Source organism: Oreochromis niloticus, linkage group LG13, assembly GCF_001858045.2.
Source record: "Oreochromis niloticus isolate F11D_XX linkage group LG13, O_niloticus_UMD_NMBU, whole genome shotgun sequence".
Classification (NCBI taxonomy): domain Eukaryota; kingdom Metazoa; phylum Chordata; class Actinopteri; order Cichliformes; family Cichlidae; genus Oreochromis; species Oreochromis niloticus.
In genome coordinates, this window is record NC_031978.2 from 18,137,280 (window position 1) to 18,153,331 (window position 16,052).

The following is a 16,052-nucleotide window of genomic DNA, read 5'->3' on the forward strand; positions in this document are numbered from 1 at the left end:
TGTTTACACAGCATTTACTGTTATGGACACTACAGCCTACATGCTGCACACAATTCCACACCACAAATCTGTAACATAATGTATCCCTATGCTCGCAGCAATGTCTATAGAATGGGATAAATGTAGATTTTAAATAATTAATTGTGGTAAAGTAATGTGTCTGTTTTCTGTTGCATCACTGAAGTCATACACTCCTGTAGACAAAGTTGAAAATTTCACACATAACATTTTGACATCAAAAAAATATATAATTAAGTGATATGTGCTCTACATAATATGATCATATAATAAAAAATATGATATATATATCAGTGATTAGTGTGTGTTAGTGGGCTGAGCCTCACATGGACATTTTTTAAGCACTTTTAACACAATTCTTGTTATTTAGCTCTTTATGTCGAGTGTTATTACATACACAGTCTCTTCAATTTAGCAAATAATACCGATCTAAATGTTCTTGTGTCCTATCAAAAGGTTTTCCAGTAATTTTTTTAAAGAGAAGAAACACAGATTGCAGTTTGGATTTTAGACAACACCACAAATCACACTAGGACAGCAACAAAAGTGACGACAAAAACTGTGAAATAGTGACCCTGGCCCATTCATCTTGTAATCACGCGTGTCTTGGTTTGCTCACAGCCACTAAAAGACATTTTGAGGCTGGCCTACAGTGACCTTCGGGTCTTTTGATGGCTTTCACAGATGAGCTACCATGTAGCAACACCTCAAGTCAAACGCCACATGACCGGATTTGAAACGCTCACCAAAATCCAATCATGAAGGGCATGGATATCATCCAATGGTGTGAGGAGTACTTGGCTATCATAACCAATCAGAGATTGTTTCCTCATCGCGGCCTGTGGTAGGGCTCGCTGTGCATTTGCCGTCACTGCCTCCCTTTCCTGGCTCCCGCTGCTGTCAGGGGTAGAGGAGGGGAGGGAATGGTGTAGCAGGGAAGTAACCGTAAAAGCTCCCCAAGGGAATGTAAAAGTTTAAGGTCCACGACCAGCCGTGCACGCGAGCCAGAAGACTTACCACATCCCCTCGTTTCTCATGGAAACAGATGGATTTGTGAGGAGGCGTCGGATGACAGCGGAGACCACAGGGAATGATCCCGGGGTTGCAGGAGCCTCTGCCGGGGCAGAAGTTCGATGGCTTGGGGGCAGATTCTGGGGAGTTTCAGAAAGTATCGTGGGAAGCCTGACACCCCGGATCGGAGGGGAAACTGAAATACAGACTGTTGATTTGATCCGCAGTGCACAAGATGCACAGTCAGAGGACTCTGAACCGGACTATGAGGGTTTGCCACAGGGAGCTTCCACTAGCACCCACATGTTGGCTGGAGCTGTGGCCGGGATAATGGAGCACTGCCTCATGTTCCCCATCGACTGTGTTAAGGTAGCACGGCTCACTGGCTAACCAGCAAAACCACAACTTTCTGTGATTGTTGAATGCTTCGTCTCCGTGGTCCCTGGTGTGGTCTGGGGTTACCATTCATGTAGCCATCGCGCATATTAGCATAGCCCATTAGCTTGCTCGCTAACCCAAACACGCTGCAGAGCTGGCTGCTATGAGGACAAGGTCAGTCGGCTCAGTTAGCGTTTAACAGCCGTATTAGCTTATTTGTTAGCATGCTGTTACAGCATCAACCTTAGTGCGAATAACGTAATAAGTTGTTTAGCCGCCATTCAAGTCAAAAAGGAGTAGCTTTGTGTAACTAAGAACGTAATTATCAAATCAGTCTGCTGTCAAGAGTTTCAGCGGATGTAATATTACGTAACTGCACGTTTGTGCGAGCAAACGGGGAACCACTTGCTTAATTAAAGAGGTGTTAAGTTAAAGAGAATGAGTCAGCCATTCCAAAAATAACAATGGATGAAATGTGTACGCTGTGTTTACAAAAACAAGTTGTTCTCTCTTGTAACTTACGCCCTTCCGGCTTTGACTATTACAAGATAGAAGACAATTTGCCCCCTTCTCCCCCCACAGTGGAGCAGCTGCTTTCCCAGAAAACCCAGTGAAAAAGCTGCCTGGAGCAACAGAACAACTCCCTCACTCACCAAAAAATAATCTTTTACTGCATGAATCACGCAGCTTCAGTGAACCAAGATGTGTTTTACTTTGTGTCAAAGTTTGTAGGGAGGGGTGTCACACTGGCCCAAAGAGGTCATTGTTACAGCCAAGAGGAAGGCGGCCACAAAGTGGGCTCAGGACACTGAGCTGTGTTTGGCCGGCAGAAAATCGCCACTCTCACTTCATCCGTGTCTTTCACCTGTAGCACACTTATGCCAGTTACAGGCCTGAACCCGGATGAGGCCATTTTTATTTTAATTTTTTAAATTTTTTATAGTTTCTTTTGTGGAACTAGTGTAGCTCAGCATTTTTCCAACCAAGTCACACATGAGATCTGGCTAATTGAAATGCAGCAAAGTGCAGTCAGGGAGTACCTGCACACTAAATCCTGGACACCCTTAGTAGAAGCATGAATTTATTTACATATTAGACGTAAAAACATCAAACTTTTTTAAAAGTAGTGTTTAGGATGCATTTAGCATTAGAATTGTATTTGTGCAGAGTAGCTATACCAAAAAAAATCTTTCCCTCCCGCACATAAGCCTTTCTCTTAAGTACTGTAAATAAAGTTCTGAATAGGCTGGCGTTTAGTCATTCTTGTATCGTAAATCCCAGTAATTTGCTGCGGCTCTGAAGAAGTGTGCTTTATTTGCAAGTCTGTCAGAGTCTACACTTTAGAGTATTTGACTCTAGTCAATGAAAAATGAAACCCAAAACAACCCTTTGTTGTTGTTTTTTTCCTCAAAGAATGGATGGACTTGTTACAGCATAGCATTACAAAGGTCATTGCTTTGTAGTTATATAACCACAGGCTATAGATAAACAAAGCAAACCTACAGCTGCTGAGGACTCCACACATGTGTATGTATCATGACAATGGGTGACTGAGGTAATTTCAGCCTCTCTTTGCAATACCATGAAAATACTACAAGTGTGTGCACTGACTTTGTATGCAGTGTGCTCATAGCATTGCTCCGCAGAGCTGTGCATGGACACAGTGGGGTTTAAGTTTGTCCATTCAGCTGGAAGTTTGGTATTTAGGAGATTATGTTGCTGTTGGTGCCTTGGAGACAGACACAATCATCTAGTCCACTCATGCAGCCTTCTATAAATATCAAATACCAGGTGACTTAAACATTAATTGTGTGCTCTTGTCTTTTAATGTATCTATATAATCAATCATCCACCTGTGTGTGTGTACGTGTGAGCGTGTGCAAGGAGGAAAAGAGAAAGGTGTGTTTCAGGGTCAGTGGGAAAAGAAGCTTAGAGGAAGTCAGCTTATGTCCCTTTGACCCTGGAGCTTGTAACTGCATACTTCCTTGTATTCATTTATGCATGTACACCAAGATACACCCCACACAATGTCAAATACCTCATTTCCCTCATTTAACCCGTCATTCACAATGCATTCTATTCAGAGCTGTCTTCATTGTCTTCTTAGGCAGACATATGGAACAAGTTCAATTATGCATTCTATCCTATTTTTAGATCAGATTCAGGTCAAACACAGCAAACATATCGCTTAGTTCTAAGTTAATAGTGGACAGGATAGTGGCACACTGCTCACGTTTCTATTTTACATTAGAATGCCCTCTCTTTCGCAGACACGAATGCAGAGTCTTCAGCCCGACCCTGCGGCCCGCTACAGGAATGTGATGGATGCTCTTCGCCGGATTGTAGCCACAGAGGGAATCTGGCGGCCATTGAGAGGCCTGAATGCAACAGCTATTGGGGCGGGTCCTGCCCATGCCTTGTATTTTGCCAGCTATGAGAAACTCAAAAAGACTCTAAGTGATGTGATTCATCCAGGGGCTAACAGTCATTTGGCTAATGGTACCATAAAACATCCATACACAGTTTATGTTATAAATGAATAGATCGTGTATAGCAATCTTAGCCATGAGATCACTGTAACGGGTTGATATTTAGGACTTTCCCGACTCAAAGCCTGTTGCCAAATGCCCTCTTCTGTGAAGCTGCTGACTCAGCCTAATCTGTGTGCTGCCTGACCAGTCCAAAAAACCCCTGGCAGGACATCAAATCGGATAAACGCTTTTCATAGCTACATTTGTACACTGTAAAGAAAAGCCAGGGACAGCTGTCGGCCACTCAGTGGCTTCAAGGAAAGTTAAATAGTGGATCGGGTAAAGCAAAGCCATCTCAACTAAAAAAAAAAATGTCAGCCATTACCTTGTTCTTCCTACACTCTCTTTCTTCTGTTTCAGTTTAATGGGAGGCTGGGTAAGTCCTCTTTCTCCCATCTCATCTGCTCTTTTTTTTCCTGTTAGTCATCTTTTATTAAGCTTAGGCTTCTGATTTAAATCCCTCAAATGAGAAATAAGCAGGCTTATCCACTAGGTGTCTCTCTTTACTTAGGTTTTGCTTTGCAAACCATGGTCAGAAATGTTCTTTTACAGCAGCAGTTTATTGAATTTCCAGAAATTCGGCTGTGAATTCCTGAGCTTGAATTTTGAAAAAGCATAAGCTGTGCCGAGGTCAGATGGGTTCTGTTGCAAGTGAAAATTCTCGTCTGCAGTCTCTTCTAGTTTCCTATTTTGCTGTAGTTATCTGAATGTGTAGTGACTTCCGAAGTGTGTTTGTTTCAGGAACAGCTGGGTGTGTGGCCACACTGCTTCACGATGCAGTCATGAACCCAGCTGAAGGTAAGGGCAGCATTTTGAGAGTCAAGATGTATATAATTTTTTTCTATTTCAAAACAGCAGTTTTGGGTTTCAGTAAGGAAACCTACAGGTGCCACACCTGGGCCAACTATCTTCACATGTTGGCCGCAGCCCTGTAGCTTCACATAGTCACTTTCACAGCTGTCTGTAGTCCACCTGCCCAAACATGTCAGTAGAAGGACACTGGTCTGAGCCCTCATGTGCAGCTGTTAGATGGCTTGCAGCTGTCTGAGGAATTACATACTATGTCTTTGTATATGTTTATTCTCTTAAGGATAGCTTTACTGCAAGTGATGGTTTCCTAACTTTTCTTTTCCCTTGTCTTTCCACCTTTGCACTACCATCTTTGGACACCTTTGCCCATGTTTCCCTCAGTTGTGAAGCAGCGAATGCAGATGTATAACTCGCCCTATCGTGGCGTGTTGGACTGTGTACGTGCAGTGTGGCAGAAAGAGGGCCCTACTGCATTCTACCGCAGCTACACCACCCAGCTCACCATGAACGTGCCCTTCCAGGCGCTCCACTTCATGACCTACGAGTACCTTCAGGAGCTGTTAAACCCTCACAGACAGTACAATCCCTCATCACACATGTTGTCCGGGGCTTTGGCCGGAGCGATCGCAGCCGCAGCCACCACGCCTCTGGATGTCTGCAAGACCCTGCTCAACACCCAGGAGTCTCTAGCCCTCGGCTCCCTGTCTTCCGGCAAAGGAGCCCACAGACATATCTCAGGCCTGGCCCATGCCTTCCGGACAGTATACAGGCTGGGCGGCCTGCGGGGCTTCTTCAAGGGAGTCCAAGCGAGAGTCATCTACCAGATGCCCTCAACGGCCATCAGCTGGTCAGTCTATGAGTTCTTCAAGTATGGACTCACCAAGCACCAGCACAACAAGAGGAGAACACAACAAATGGAAGCTGAGATGTAGATGCCTCTGTGGTTTAATCTACTCTGAGGAGATATTAATGTGCACATAGTATCTCACTAAAATCCACTTCAGTTGTCCCAATCCCATTCAGACATAGCAGATAAGAAAGACATCCTCAAAGGCAGTTTGGGTAGATATATTTCTTTACTACTCGAGAATAGATATTGTTTGAGTCATAGGACAACACCGTGATGTAAAAGAGAACTAGCTGATCTGGAGAAGTTTTCAAACTAGTATCCTCTGATTCTTGAAGCTGAGGCTGTAAGGAGTTATAAGCTGGAAGAATAGTCAGCAGGGGGCAGTAGTGTTACTTTGTTGCCTCTCGTAGTTCTGTAGCTTTGCTGTCCTAGAACTGGATTTTTATTTTTCCCATCCAAAGTTTGTTTGCAAGTAACTGACTCGTCATCCAGATCCCTCATAACAGACAGAGCGTTCAGTTCTTAATTCAGCATCTTAAGCAATCAACTTAAAACGACAACATCTACATTTATTTCCTCAAAAGTGTCACTGTCCAGAAATCTTGAGACAATAAATCAAACTTGGCCAAAGCTGCAACTCAAGTTGAGAGAGTCTATTTTTTTCCCTATAAATGAACTTGAGATGTTGACAACTCCACAGATTAGGAAAGAACATCTTAGTTTCGACAGACTGAGGCAGCCCTTTTTTTTTTTGCAGGCAAACTAATTAAAAATAATTAATTACTTTGTTTAGTTTTTTCAAATATCAGTGTTTAACACAGTTGCTTATGATTTAATTGGGGAAAAAAATATAAACTTTTAGATCCTCCCAGGTGTCAGAATTATGTATTTAATAAGTTATCAAAATGACCAAAAAAACTAAAATCTTATTTTATTTCCAGAACATATATTATTACTTTCCCCAATTCTGTGGTTAGTCACGGTCTACCTGTTTGGCAGAGAACAGCTTTAAAAAAGAAGAAGAAGACGACTTTTATGTGCATCAGCTGGCACTAACAGTCTTGTAAACAACAGAGCTTCATTGTTTGTGCTCAACAGAAAAGGTGTACATTATGCTGTATCCAAAAGAGTCTCAAGAGGCTAGTTATACATCTGTACCCTCACTGAATACACTTTAATGCAAGCTGTCATTCTTATTGATTGATGTCTGATTGTTTCTGACACTGAATTGCACTTGTGGAATAAAGACCCAGCAGTCGGGCTCTATTCACTGCTATTAAAAGGTGGGGAGCCCAACTTTCTTTAAATGTTTTATTTTTTTTCTGTGTGTATGCGTGTGTGTGTGTGTGTGTGTGTGTGTGTGTGTGTGTGTGTGTGTGCACGCTTTGCAAGAGAATAACTCAATACAAAGGTGTGAAGCTCATATTCGCGGACCACACACAGCCCACTTTTATGTTAAGTGGGTTGGAGCAGTGAAGTCCTTACATAAAACCAATAAATGAGGCATTTATTAACAAAAAGAAACTGAGAGAGAACATGGTGGTAGGGCTCCATTCACCTTCTTTTATTGTGGTATGGCAGCCCATAGCTAATGTTCTTATCAGTAAGAACTCATAAGTAACTGGAAAGCTCTCATGAATGTATTCTTAACAACTTGTAACACAATGCTTGGTGCCCTGCTCCTCTGAAGCTTACATACTTTATGGAGCCATCTGTTGGGCCAGATCGGACACTTCGGTGGAGCCATTTCTGGCCTCTGGGCGATATATTTGACACCCCAGACTTAAAACGCTCTTGCAAATTCACCAGTCAAAAAAGTAACAATTGCCGTTTTACTCTGTATAAAAGATCCAAAGCGTTTGTTTCCCTTTAGAACAGAAAGCATAGAACGGGGTGGATCAAAAGGGAGGCGAAGCCTGCAGCCACATCTGTGCTGTCAGAAACATATGGTAAGTTTGTGTGTGTTTGCAGGTATTTACTTTTCATCCAGGGCAGGTACAGTTGTTTTGTCTTGAGCACAGGTGCACATTTCAACTTTGACCCCCTCAAAACTGAAAGCGCAACTTGAACTTGTGAACACACTGGCTGAATTCAAACTGCTGGAAGAGTGAAGATTTGGAATTTGGAAGAAAAAAATCTATAAATAAAAGGGTAAATGGTGAAGACTTCAGAGATGGATCATATTGATTATGCAGGAGTCTATGTTGAAGTAGCGTCCGTTTTTAAAATCTGACACAGACGCGAACATCAGATTTTGAGTTAATATTTTCAAAAAGAAACATTTTACTGTATACTTTAATTACATAGTTTAAAGAAGACATCAGCGTAAAAGCTGGGGAAAAAAACTCAATAAATAACCGTATGTCATGCATGCTGTGCTTCAAGACAGATATATGTATTAATGAAACAAAGGTACAACAGCCATCATGACTCAGGAGTTATTCATCATATTCACATTCATGTCTTCAGTGTCAAGTCTACAATTCATGCAACAAGCTAGAAAAAAAATCTGAAGCAGTGAATGTTTATTCTGTCATTTTCAAGCGTTGTAATCCTGATGGACTAGTTTTAATAATTTTGTCATGAAAGTAAAAATATTAACAAATACAATACAGTTCTTAGTTTTCTCATGAACCACAGACAACAACAAAAAAAGAAATGAATATGATTAGTTACTCATAAATCATAATGTCTGAAATTCCATATTTTTTCCATTAATTCGTTTGCTTTTGGATTAAACCATATATGAAAATTATATACTATATAAGTACATAATTCATGTGAGTGCATTCCTGTGAGTAATTCATGTACATTACAAATACAAACCGGAAACTCAGACTTGTGACTGCTCTTTTAACACCTATTAAGAGATTTTTGTAGAAGTGTCAGTTTGACATCACAACATAGCATCAGCTGAATTAATCAGAAGTATATCCAATCAGCAAACATTTTCAACTTTATCAATCAGGTTAAAAAGGGTAAGGTAAATCTGCAGACTGTGACGAGGATGCATGTCTGCACCCGGAAGAAGCTGTGAACGGATATTTACTTACATTTGCAGACTTTTAATGATCGGCAGTCTTTTTGATGTAAAATTGCTTGACTTGGTCCCATTATTGCTCTTTTGTACTGATATGAAACAAACGCTAGATAAACACCAAAATCCTGTAGTTAGAAAACAGCATTTGGACGCATGCGTTTTAGAGTAGCAGGCTTAACACTTGGTGATGAGTGACAGCTCCCCCACCTCAGACTCTACACACACACACACACACACACATACACATAAACATGTTAGTCAGGCAGACACCTGTTCAAACAGGGAGTGTTAATGAACTGTTTCTGTTGCTCGGGCTCTCCCACTATGTCTGCATGCATGTACAGTCCACAGTATGTGTGGTCTGCCATAGCTTATCCTGCTAAAATGGTCTACTTGTATCTCCTTCCCTCTCTCTGTGTGAATAAGCATGTCTGCTCCAAATCTCAGCAGTCTGAAAGGAGTAAACTATTTAGTCTGGTCATTTGCCTGTCTCTTTCTTACTATATTTGTGTGTGTGCATATGTGCGCTTCAATGAAGATAAATGGAGTATGGTACTATGTATATTTATATGACATTAATCCATTATATGCCTGAATAATATGTGGAAGACTGCAATGTCTCTTCTCTTCTCTTCTCTTCTCTTCTCTTCTCTTCTCTTCTCTTCTCTTCTCTTCTCTTCTCTTCTCTTCTCTTCTCTTCTCTTCTCTTCTCTTCTCTTCTAAGTGAAATATGGTAAAGCACAATAAAGTAAGCTAAGAAGAAACCACTGTTTTCCCACTCTTGACAGTATATTAATCAGCTTCATAAGGTTGCCAAACATGAGCCTGCGTTTTACTCAAGAATGTAACATGTAGTTAATGTTTACTATTATCTATACTGTGAATCTCATGTCTCATATTATAATTTTGAAAGTAGCCATTATTTTGTGTAAGAAATATATGAAAGGGGACATTTTAATAAATAAATCATGTCTCATTCTCTACATTTCTTCAGTTTGCTTTCACATGGGCTGTCATTACATATAGCAAAAAACATTATCCACAGCACTTGCTCCAATGTAATCGTATATTACTGTTCTGGATCTTCTTCCTCTTCCTTGTCTTCCTCGTCTGCCTCTCGGATTGTTTCCATTCACTGCTGGTTTCAAGTTTCAACACACCCTTCCAGACTGAGCACTCTGAACTGGCTTATATTTGTATCGTCACATCATTAGCAACAAGTGTAAACAATTGTGAGTTATTGGATCTAAGAAATCTGCGCAGTTTAACCTCTGCCTCGTTCGGCACCGCAAGTGAATCATTGTGCAAAAATCTGTTTTTAGGGAAGATGACTTAAGAGTTTTGCAGAGATCTGAAAATTCTGTCCGACTAGATGAAAGCAGGTTAATATTTTGCCATGTAAGTAACTTATTCATTCTGATAAGGCAGAATTTGAGATAGCATTTCAGCACTAAACATAAACATAATACATAAACTGTATTACGGCAAGGTAGTGCAAACATATTTGAATCCATGTTATGACAAGAACAGCACGGCAAATAAACAAAACAGTGCAAAATCACTTAAAAAATAGTTACCTCTGTGGCACCAAGGATGTTAGTTATAGTTTTATATTGGAAGGTAATGGCACCTCAGATTGAAACCCCCGTCAGTGCTTCCTAGAGTTCAAAAAGCACGCAGTCTAATAAGAGACCAATAAGAAAAAGAGGACTTCTTTAAGCAAGAAACACAAGGAATGGAAATGTGTCATTATTTGCTTTTAACCAGTATCCAGTGTGTCCAGATGAGGCAGAGAATGTGAACTGATGGTATCTGCATATGTGGTTTTCATCATGGTGCATGGAGGAGGAGGTGTAATGGTGGATGGATGTTCCTGGTCTCCACAGTCATCCAACCTAAACCCAGCTGATGGAGGATTGGGATGAGTGTGCAGGAAAAATAAGTGCTCATTGTATGTGTGAACTCATTCAAGACTGCTGGGAAATACATTCCTGTTGATGACATCATGAAGGTGGTTGAGAAAACATCAAGCCTGCGCAAAACTCTCAAAAGGTGGCTACTTGGAAAAACACACATCATTTTCATTTTTTACCTACTAAATGCGTCGGTACCTTATTAGGTTGTCATTGCAAATATCTCATTTTTGAATCGCATGGGAACTTGTTGAACTTCAGACTAAACATCAGAATGAAGAAGAAAGGTGATTTCAGTGTGTGGAATGATCTATCTTGGCTTCTATCAATAGATCAGGGTGGTGGTAGTTAGTGTGGAGGATATTTTCTTTGCGCACTTTGAGACCCTTAGAACCAACTGAGCATTGTTTAAATGCAGTACCTGAGTTTTTCTGTTGACCGTGTCTATCCCTTTGCAATCAATTGGCCTCCAAACCAATCAAATAGAGCACCTCTGGGATGTGGTGAAACAAGAGATTCATGTAATGGATGTGCAACAAATCTACAGTAACTGTGTAATGCTGTCATTTCAATAAACACAAAAATCTCTGAGGAAAGTTTCCGACACCTTGTGGAATCTATGCCATAAAGAATTAAAGCAGTTCTGATGGCAAACAAAGCTCAATGTGCTAGAGAGGTGTACCTAATGAAGTGTCCAGTGACTGTAATTCAAGCTACTTTTTACACTTTCTGCATGTTCAGCATTTTTATTCAGTGCAGAAACTAAAAATACTGCAAAAACCTAAAATAAAAAGTTGTGTTCAAACTTGTGACTCGTACTTTCATTCACAGACCGGTTTTATGGTGAGACTGAGCTCTAATAAAGTTGCCGAGCCAAAGATGGTAGTGAGAAACGAAACGCTGCATAACCTGACTTAGGAAGACATGTTTGGCAAGTTACTCAAACTGTCAAACATTTAAACGTTTACAGCGCCAAGCCTCTAATTAGAGCACTGTCATTCTGATAATATAGGGTACCAATATCATAATTAATATGGCATTACCTATTACAGCAGTCATACACCACAAACAGCGCAAATTACTTTTACAATGACCCATTTATATAGATACACAGAGATAAAAGAAGCTATAGTGCTACGCCCTTTTCACTTTCAGTCATAATTAAGCCGAGGTGTTTACCCAGTGGGTGTATGTGTATATGTATGTGTGTGTGTGTGTGTGTGTGTGTGTGTGTGTGTGTGTGTGTGTGTGTGTGTGTGTGTGTGTGTGTGTGTGTGTTAGGTATAATGTGTAAGTGTGTGGCTCAGTAGCTGCTGTGCCCTAAAACAAACCTGGAGTACTTTCTCCACTGAATATTATCTCTGCTTTAAGGACATCTTGCACGACTGCTTTGACAATAAGGCAGACACACACACACATTCATGCAGTTGTGTTTCTATTACAATAATTCACCATAGTGACTGGTGAAAAAGATGCTTACAAAATGCTGAAGGGCTGGTATACATAACCTCCCTTGCACATTAGCGTAAGTCCATGTTTTGGAAACTCAAGCCTGCAGTCAAAGCCCCTTACAGCAAGCACCTGTGGAGTGGTGTTTTTACACACACAGTAACACACAACAAGGGTATTAGGAGTGTGAACGCCTGAAGGACTCAGGTCCCCTACAAGATTTCTTCCTTAGTAGCTTAGTAGCCTTCTCTCCCCCTGTATTGCTCTTTGGTTGTTTCTCTTGTCAGATCTCGCTCCATATTTTAAGCTAAATCGCAACTGGACCACTCAGCATGAATTACAGGGTGATACAGGATTATGCCATAATGTCCACTTTATTCCACACTTACCAGCAGATAATAAATGAGGTGTGATTACGGTCTCTTCATCTAATTCGCTGGGATACACACAGACACATAAAGTTTGTGATCTCACGCTCCTTGGGGGTGCTGCTGGATAAAGGAGCTGTTGCTGTAATCCCCTTGGCTGCTGCAGTCTCTCCAGCTCTAGGCAGATTTGCAGGGAAGGCAAGGAGCCAAGAGAGGAGGAGAAGCCGGTAAAGCAGAAAGGAGCTAACATAATTGGTGTTAGTGAATAAAAGATCATGTAATATCCATTTATGGCCGGCATAATTTGTTTAGATTGTTTTATTTACTGGCTTTCTGTAAAACCTGAAATCACTTTGCAGCCATGACTTGAGATGTTATCTCTTGTTTTATATCCACGGGTCTAGTAGCGTGCTAACCGGAGTTTCATAATCTAATTCATTTGCTAAAGTGATGCTGAAGCATTAACCCCCACCCCTCAGTCTCAGAATTTAAATCCACATGAGTGTAAAAATAAAGTCACAAGACAAAGAAAGCAACCCATCTTTTAGTCCTAAGGTTTTATGCACCATGACATAATAATAACAATAAAAATCATCATCTAGTCCCTAGCAGGTCAGAAAATAAGACAAACACGAATTCAACACATTACATTTCAAACACTGTGTAAATATATATCTGATAAAATGAAGCCAAAATGCTGAAGTAGTGTGTGAAAAACCAAGCACCTCCTTACTGGATAAGTAGCAGCTAATCAAATGCACTTGATTAACTGATCATCAGCAAGTGTGAGCACTTCATTAAACAGAGAGGTTTGTGGCAGTTTGCTGGTCTGGAGCATTCAGGTGGGTGATGACACAGTGAACCAGTTGTTCTTGCACATCTAAGGAAACGTTGTAAAGGCCCTTTCCAAACTTTCCAAATTTGAAGTCCGTCATTCTACAACAAGAAAGATTATTTACAAGAGGAAGGCAGTCTTCCCAGGAGCGGACTTTCTAGCAAATTCATTCCAAGGTCAGACTCCAATATTCTTAGAGAAACTGCTAAAGAACCAAAACCTTCATATTAGACTCTATAGGATTCAGTTAGTATGTTAAATGTCAAAGTTTCTAACAGTAATATTAGAAATGATCGATACAGCCTGATGACTTGAGTTTGTTTTGTAACCACAGGACCTGGGCAGCTTGCACTTAGTGAGTCTAACATGAACTCCTCTGTACGCTAAAGTATGCACAATGATCTCCCACATAGCAGCAACAGAATGGCTGAAAAAGAAGAGAACTAATCCAAAGTAGTCCTCAAACAATGAGTGAAAAGGGGCCTTCACAGAGTTGTGCATAAAAATAACAAATAAATAAGTAAATAATAACAATAATAATAAAATGCAAACCTCATTTACATGAAACAACATTGTAATGAAGAAAATTCTTTACAACAATGTGAGAGGCTGATAAAGTCATGCACAAAACAGTTACTTTGAGTTATTGCTTCTAAATTCAGTTCTGCAAGCTACTGAAGTATGGAGTGAACATAGTTTTCCCACACACAGTTTCTGTATTGTGGTTTTGGTTGTGTTACACAAATAATGACACAGTATAGTATGTCATGTGTTGTTGACATCAGGTTTTACTGAAGTAATTTTGAAGCTCGTTAGGGACCAGGTGATTTCAAATTCTGATATTTAAAACCTTATTAACCTTATTAATTAAAAATATTTTGTGACATCAGCTAAAATACTCAAAACTGCATTTTGGTACAAACAACAGGCTGTATCTAAAGGTGTCATGTTGGTGTTTGGTTTGGATTGGATGAGGTGTGAAGCACAGAGGTGCAGATTAGAGTTGAATCCAGACCTATGAAGCAAGCTGTGCAGGGTGTTGCCTTTCATTAGTTTAACACCTTAATGGCAAACACAGCAGTACGAAGTGTCCGTTTATTCTTATAATAAGAGAATAAACAGACAAGACAGTAAGTGTAACAGACAAAATGTCAATCATAGCTCTCAGTCAGCAGGAATACTAAAAGGAATCCAAAAAGGACATGTGACGAATTTATTAAAGACAGTTAAACTAAAAGATGGCACACACTCGTTTGTCTTTAAACTGCCAGATTACAAGGTGGTGTTTTAATTCTTTGAATGGAAGATGATTTGCAGTGCTGAAAAAGTTTTTCCATGAGGTTCTTGTATGTTCTGCGTTTGGTAATTTGGGCACACACAGCACTATGGGACAAAACCCAATGGATTACACATTCATTTTGCATAAATAACTGCATTTTACAGTCAAGACATGCTTTAAGGTGAGGCTCAATTTGGGTTAAGGTTAGCGCGAGGTTAACCTTAACCGGAAATAGGGTTAAGAGAAGTCACTGCAGCCAGTCTCCATCCATCCATCCATCCATTCGCTTATCCCAGCTGTCTTAGGGCGAGAGGCAGGGTACACCCTGGACAGGTCGCCAGTCTGTCACAGGGCCTGCAGTCTTTTCATTCAAAGTCCATAATATGAAGCTCCAAACTGACACATCCCTACAGAGAAGGCTCTACAAATCAGCTCTAAGCTGGTCTCCAGTATTTTCAGTGCTCCAAAGAAAATGATAAAACACTTAAATGCTGCCCACGTTTGTCTGATCAACTTTGTCTTGTTTAGTAAGACCCACATTCACCGGTAGTTAATAGGATTCAGAAACCCCTGTAAGTTTTGTGCAACAGTTTTCAAATTTCTTTAAGAAAACTCCAGCTGGAATATTGAGGTTTTTTGTGTTTACACATGAAAATACAATGAAAAAAAAAAAAAGGATTCTTTAAACACAAAATCATTCCTGGAATAAATCCATGAGAACAGACATTTTTCGTCTCGCCTCTTTTTAGATGTTCTCACAAAGTTCCGAGCATACCACTTTCAACCTTTAGAGACAAGTGACAAATGGTTTCTGGCTGTTTCTTGTTAACTCAGACATGACTCCAAAGATGGCAACATCGGGGTGAATTATGAAGCACAAACAAACAAAATATCAACTAAAATAGCTCACAGATCACCAACTTGCTGTGCCAGTTGTGACTTGAATGTCTCCCATAGTGTGTGTGTGTGTGTGTGTGTGTGTGTGTGTGTGTGTGTGTGTGTGTGTGTGCGCGTGCTATAAAGAATTGTGATATGGGGGAGACACAGCTCCTGTCATCACTTAAGAGAACAAGTAGGGGAGGAAACATTTTCCCACCACTGCCAAGGATACAAGATGATCAGTGAAACGCAATAAAATGCTTACACATGCTCGCACATACAGTAACTCTGTAACTCTGTGGGAGAAGGCTGGAGATAAAGACACACCAGCTGTTTTGATTCTGAGCATTCATACTCAGGGATGTAAAGACACAAGCAACGCGGCGACGTTGTGGGCGGCTTTGGCGTGCGTGTTAGTTTGAAACAGGATCCTTTTCACTTGTCGTGCAATAAAAGAACAACATGCAAGACTTGCACTGAATACAAAGCTCCTTGATAAAGCCAAGTGTTTACAGTATAGTAAAATGCCAGTGCTAATGGGCCAGAATAAGGAGAGGCGGGTAATCCTCCTACAACATGGATGCTGATATTTTAAAAATGAGCAACAAAGCCAAGATGTGTTATCAAAAAAATGAATTCAATGGCCTATAAAAGAGCTAACGAGGCTTTGTGGAACAGTTCTTTGTTTAAA

At 40.5% G+C, this 16,052-nt stretch overlaps 1 protein-coding gene across 1 annotated transcript; it reads left to right on the plus strand.

The window, feature by feature from the left end:
- Nucleotides 1-862: 862 nt before the first annotated feature.
- On the plus strand, nucleotides 863-6,736 carry slc25a28 (solute carrier family 25 member 28). Its single transcript, XM_003451919.5, has 4 exons — nucleotides 863-1,398; nucleotides 3,678-3,906; nucleotides 4,680-4,736; nucleotides 5,130-6,736. Exons 1-4 carry the CDS (start codon nucleotides 1,054-1,056, stop codon nucleotides 5,678-5,680), a joined length of 1,182 nt encoding a protein of 393 aa, XP_003451967.1. The 5' UTR covers nucleotides 863-1,053; the 3' UTR covers nucleotides 5,681-6,736.
- The last annotated feature ends 9,316 nt before the right edge of the window (nucleotides 6,737-16,052 follow it).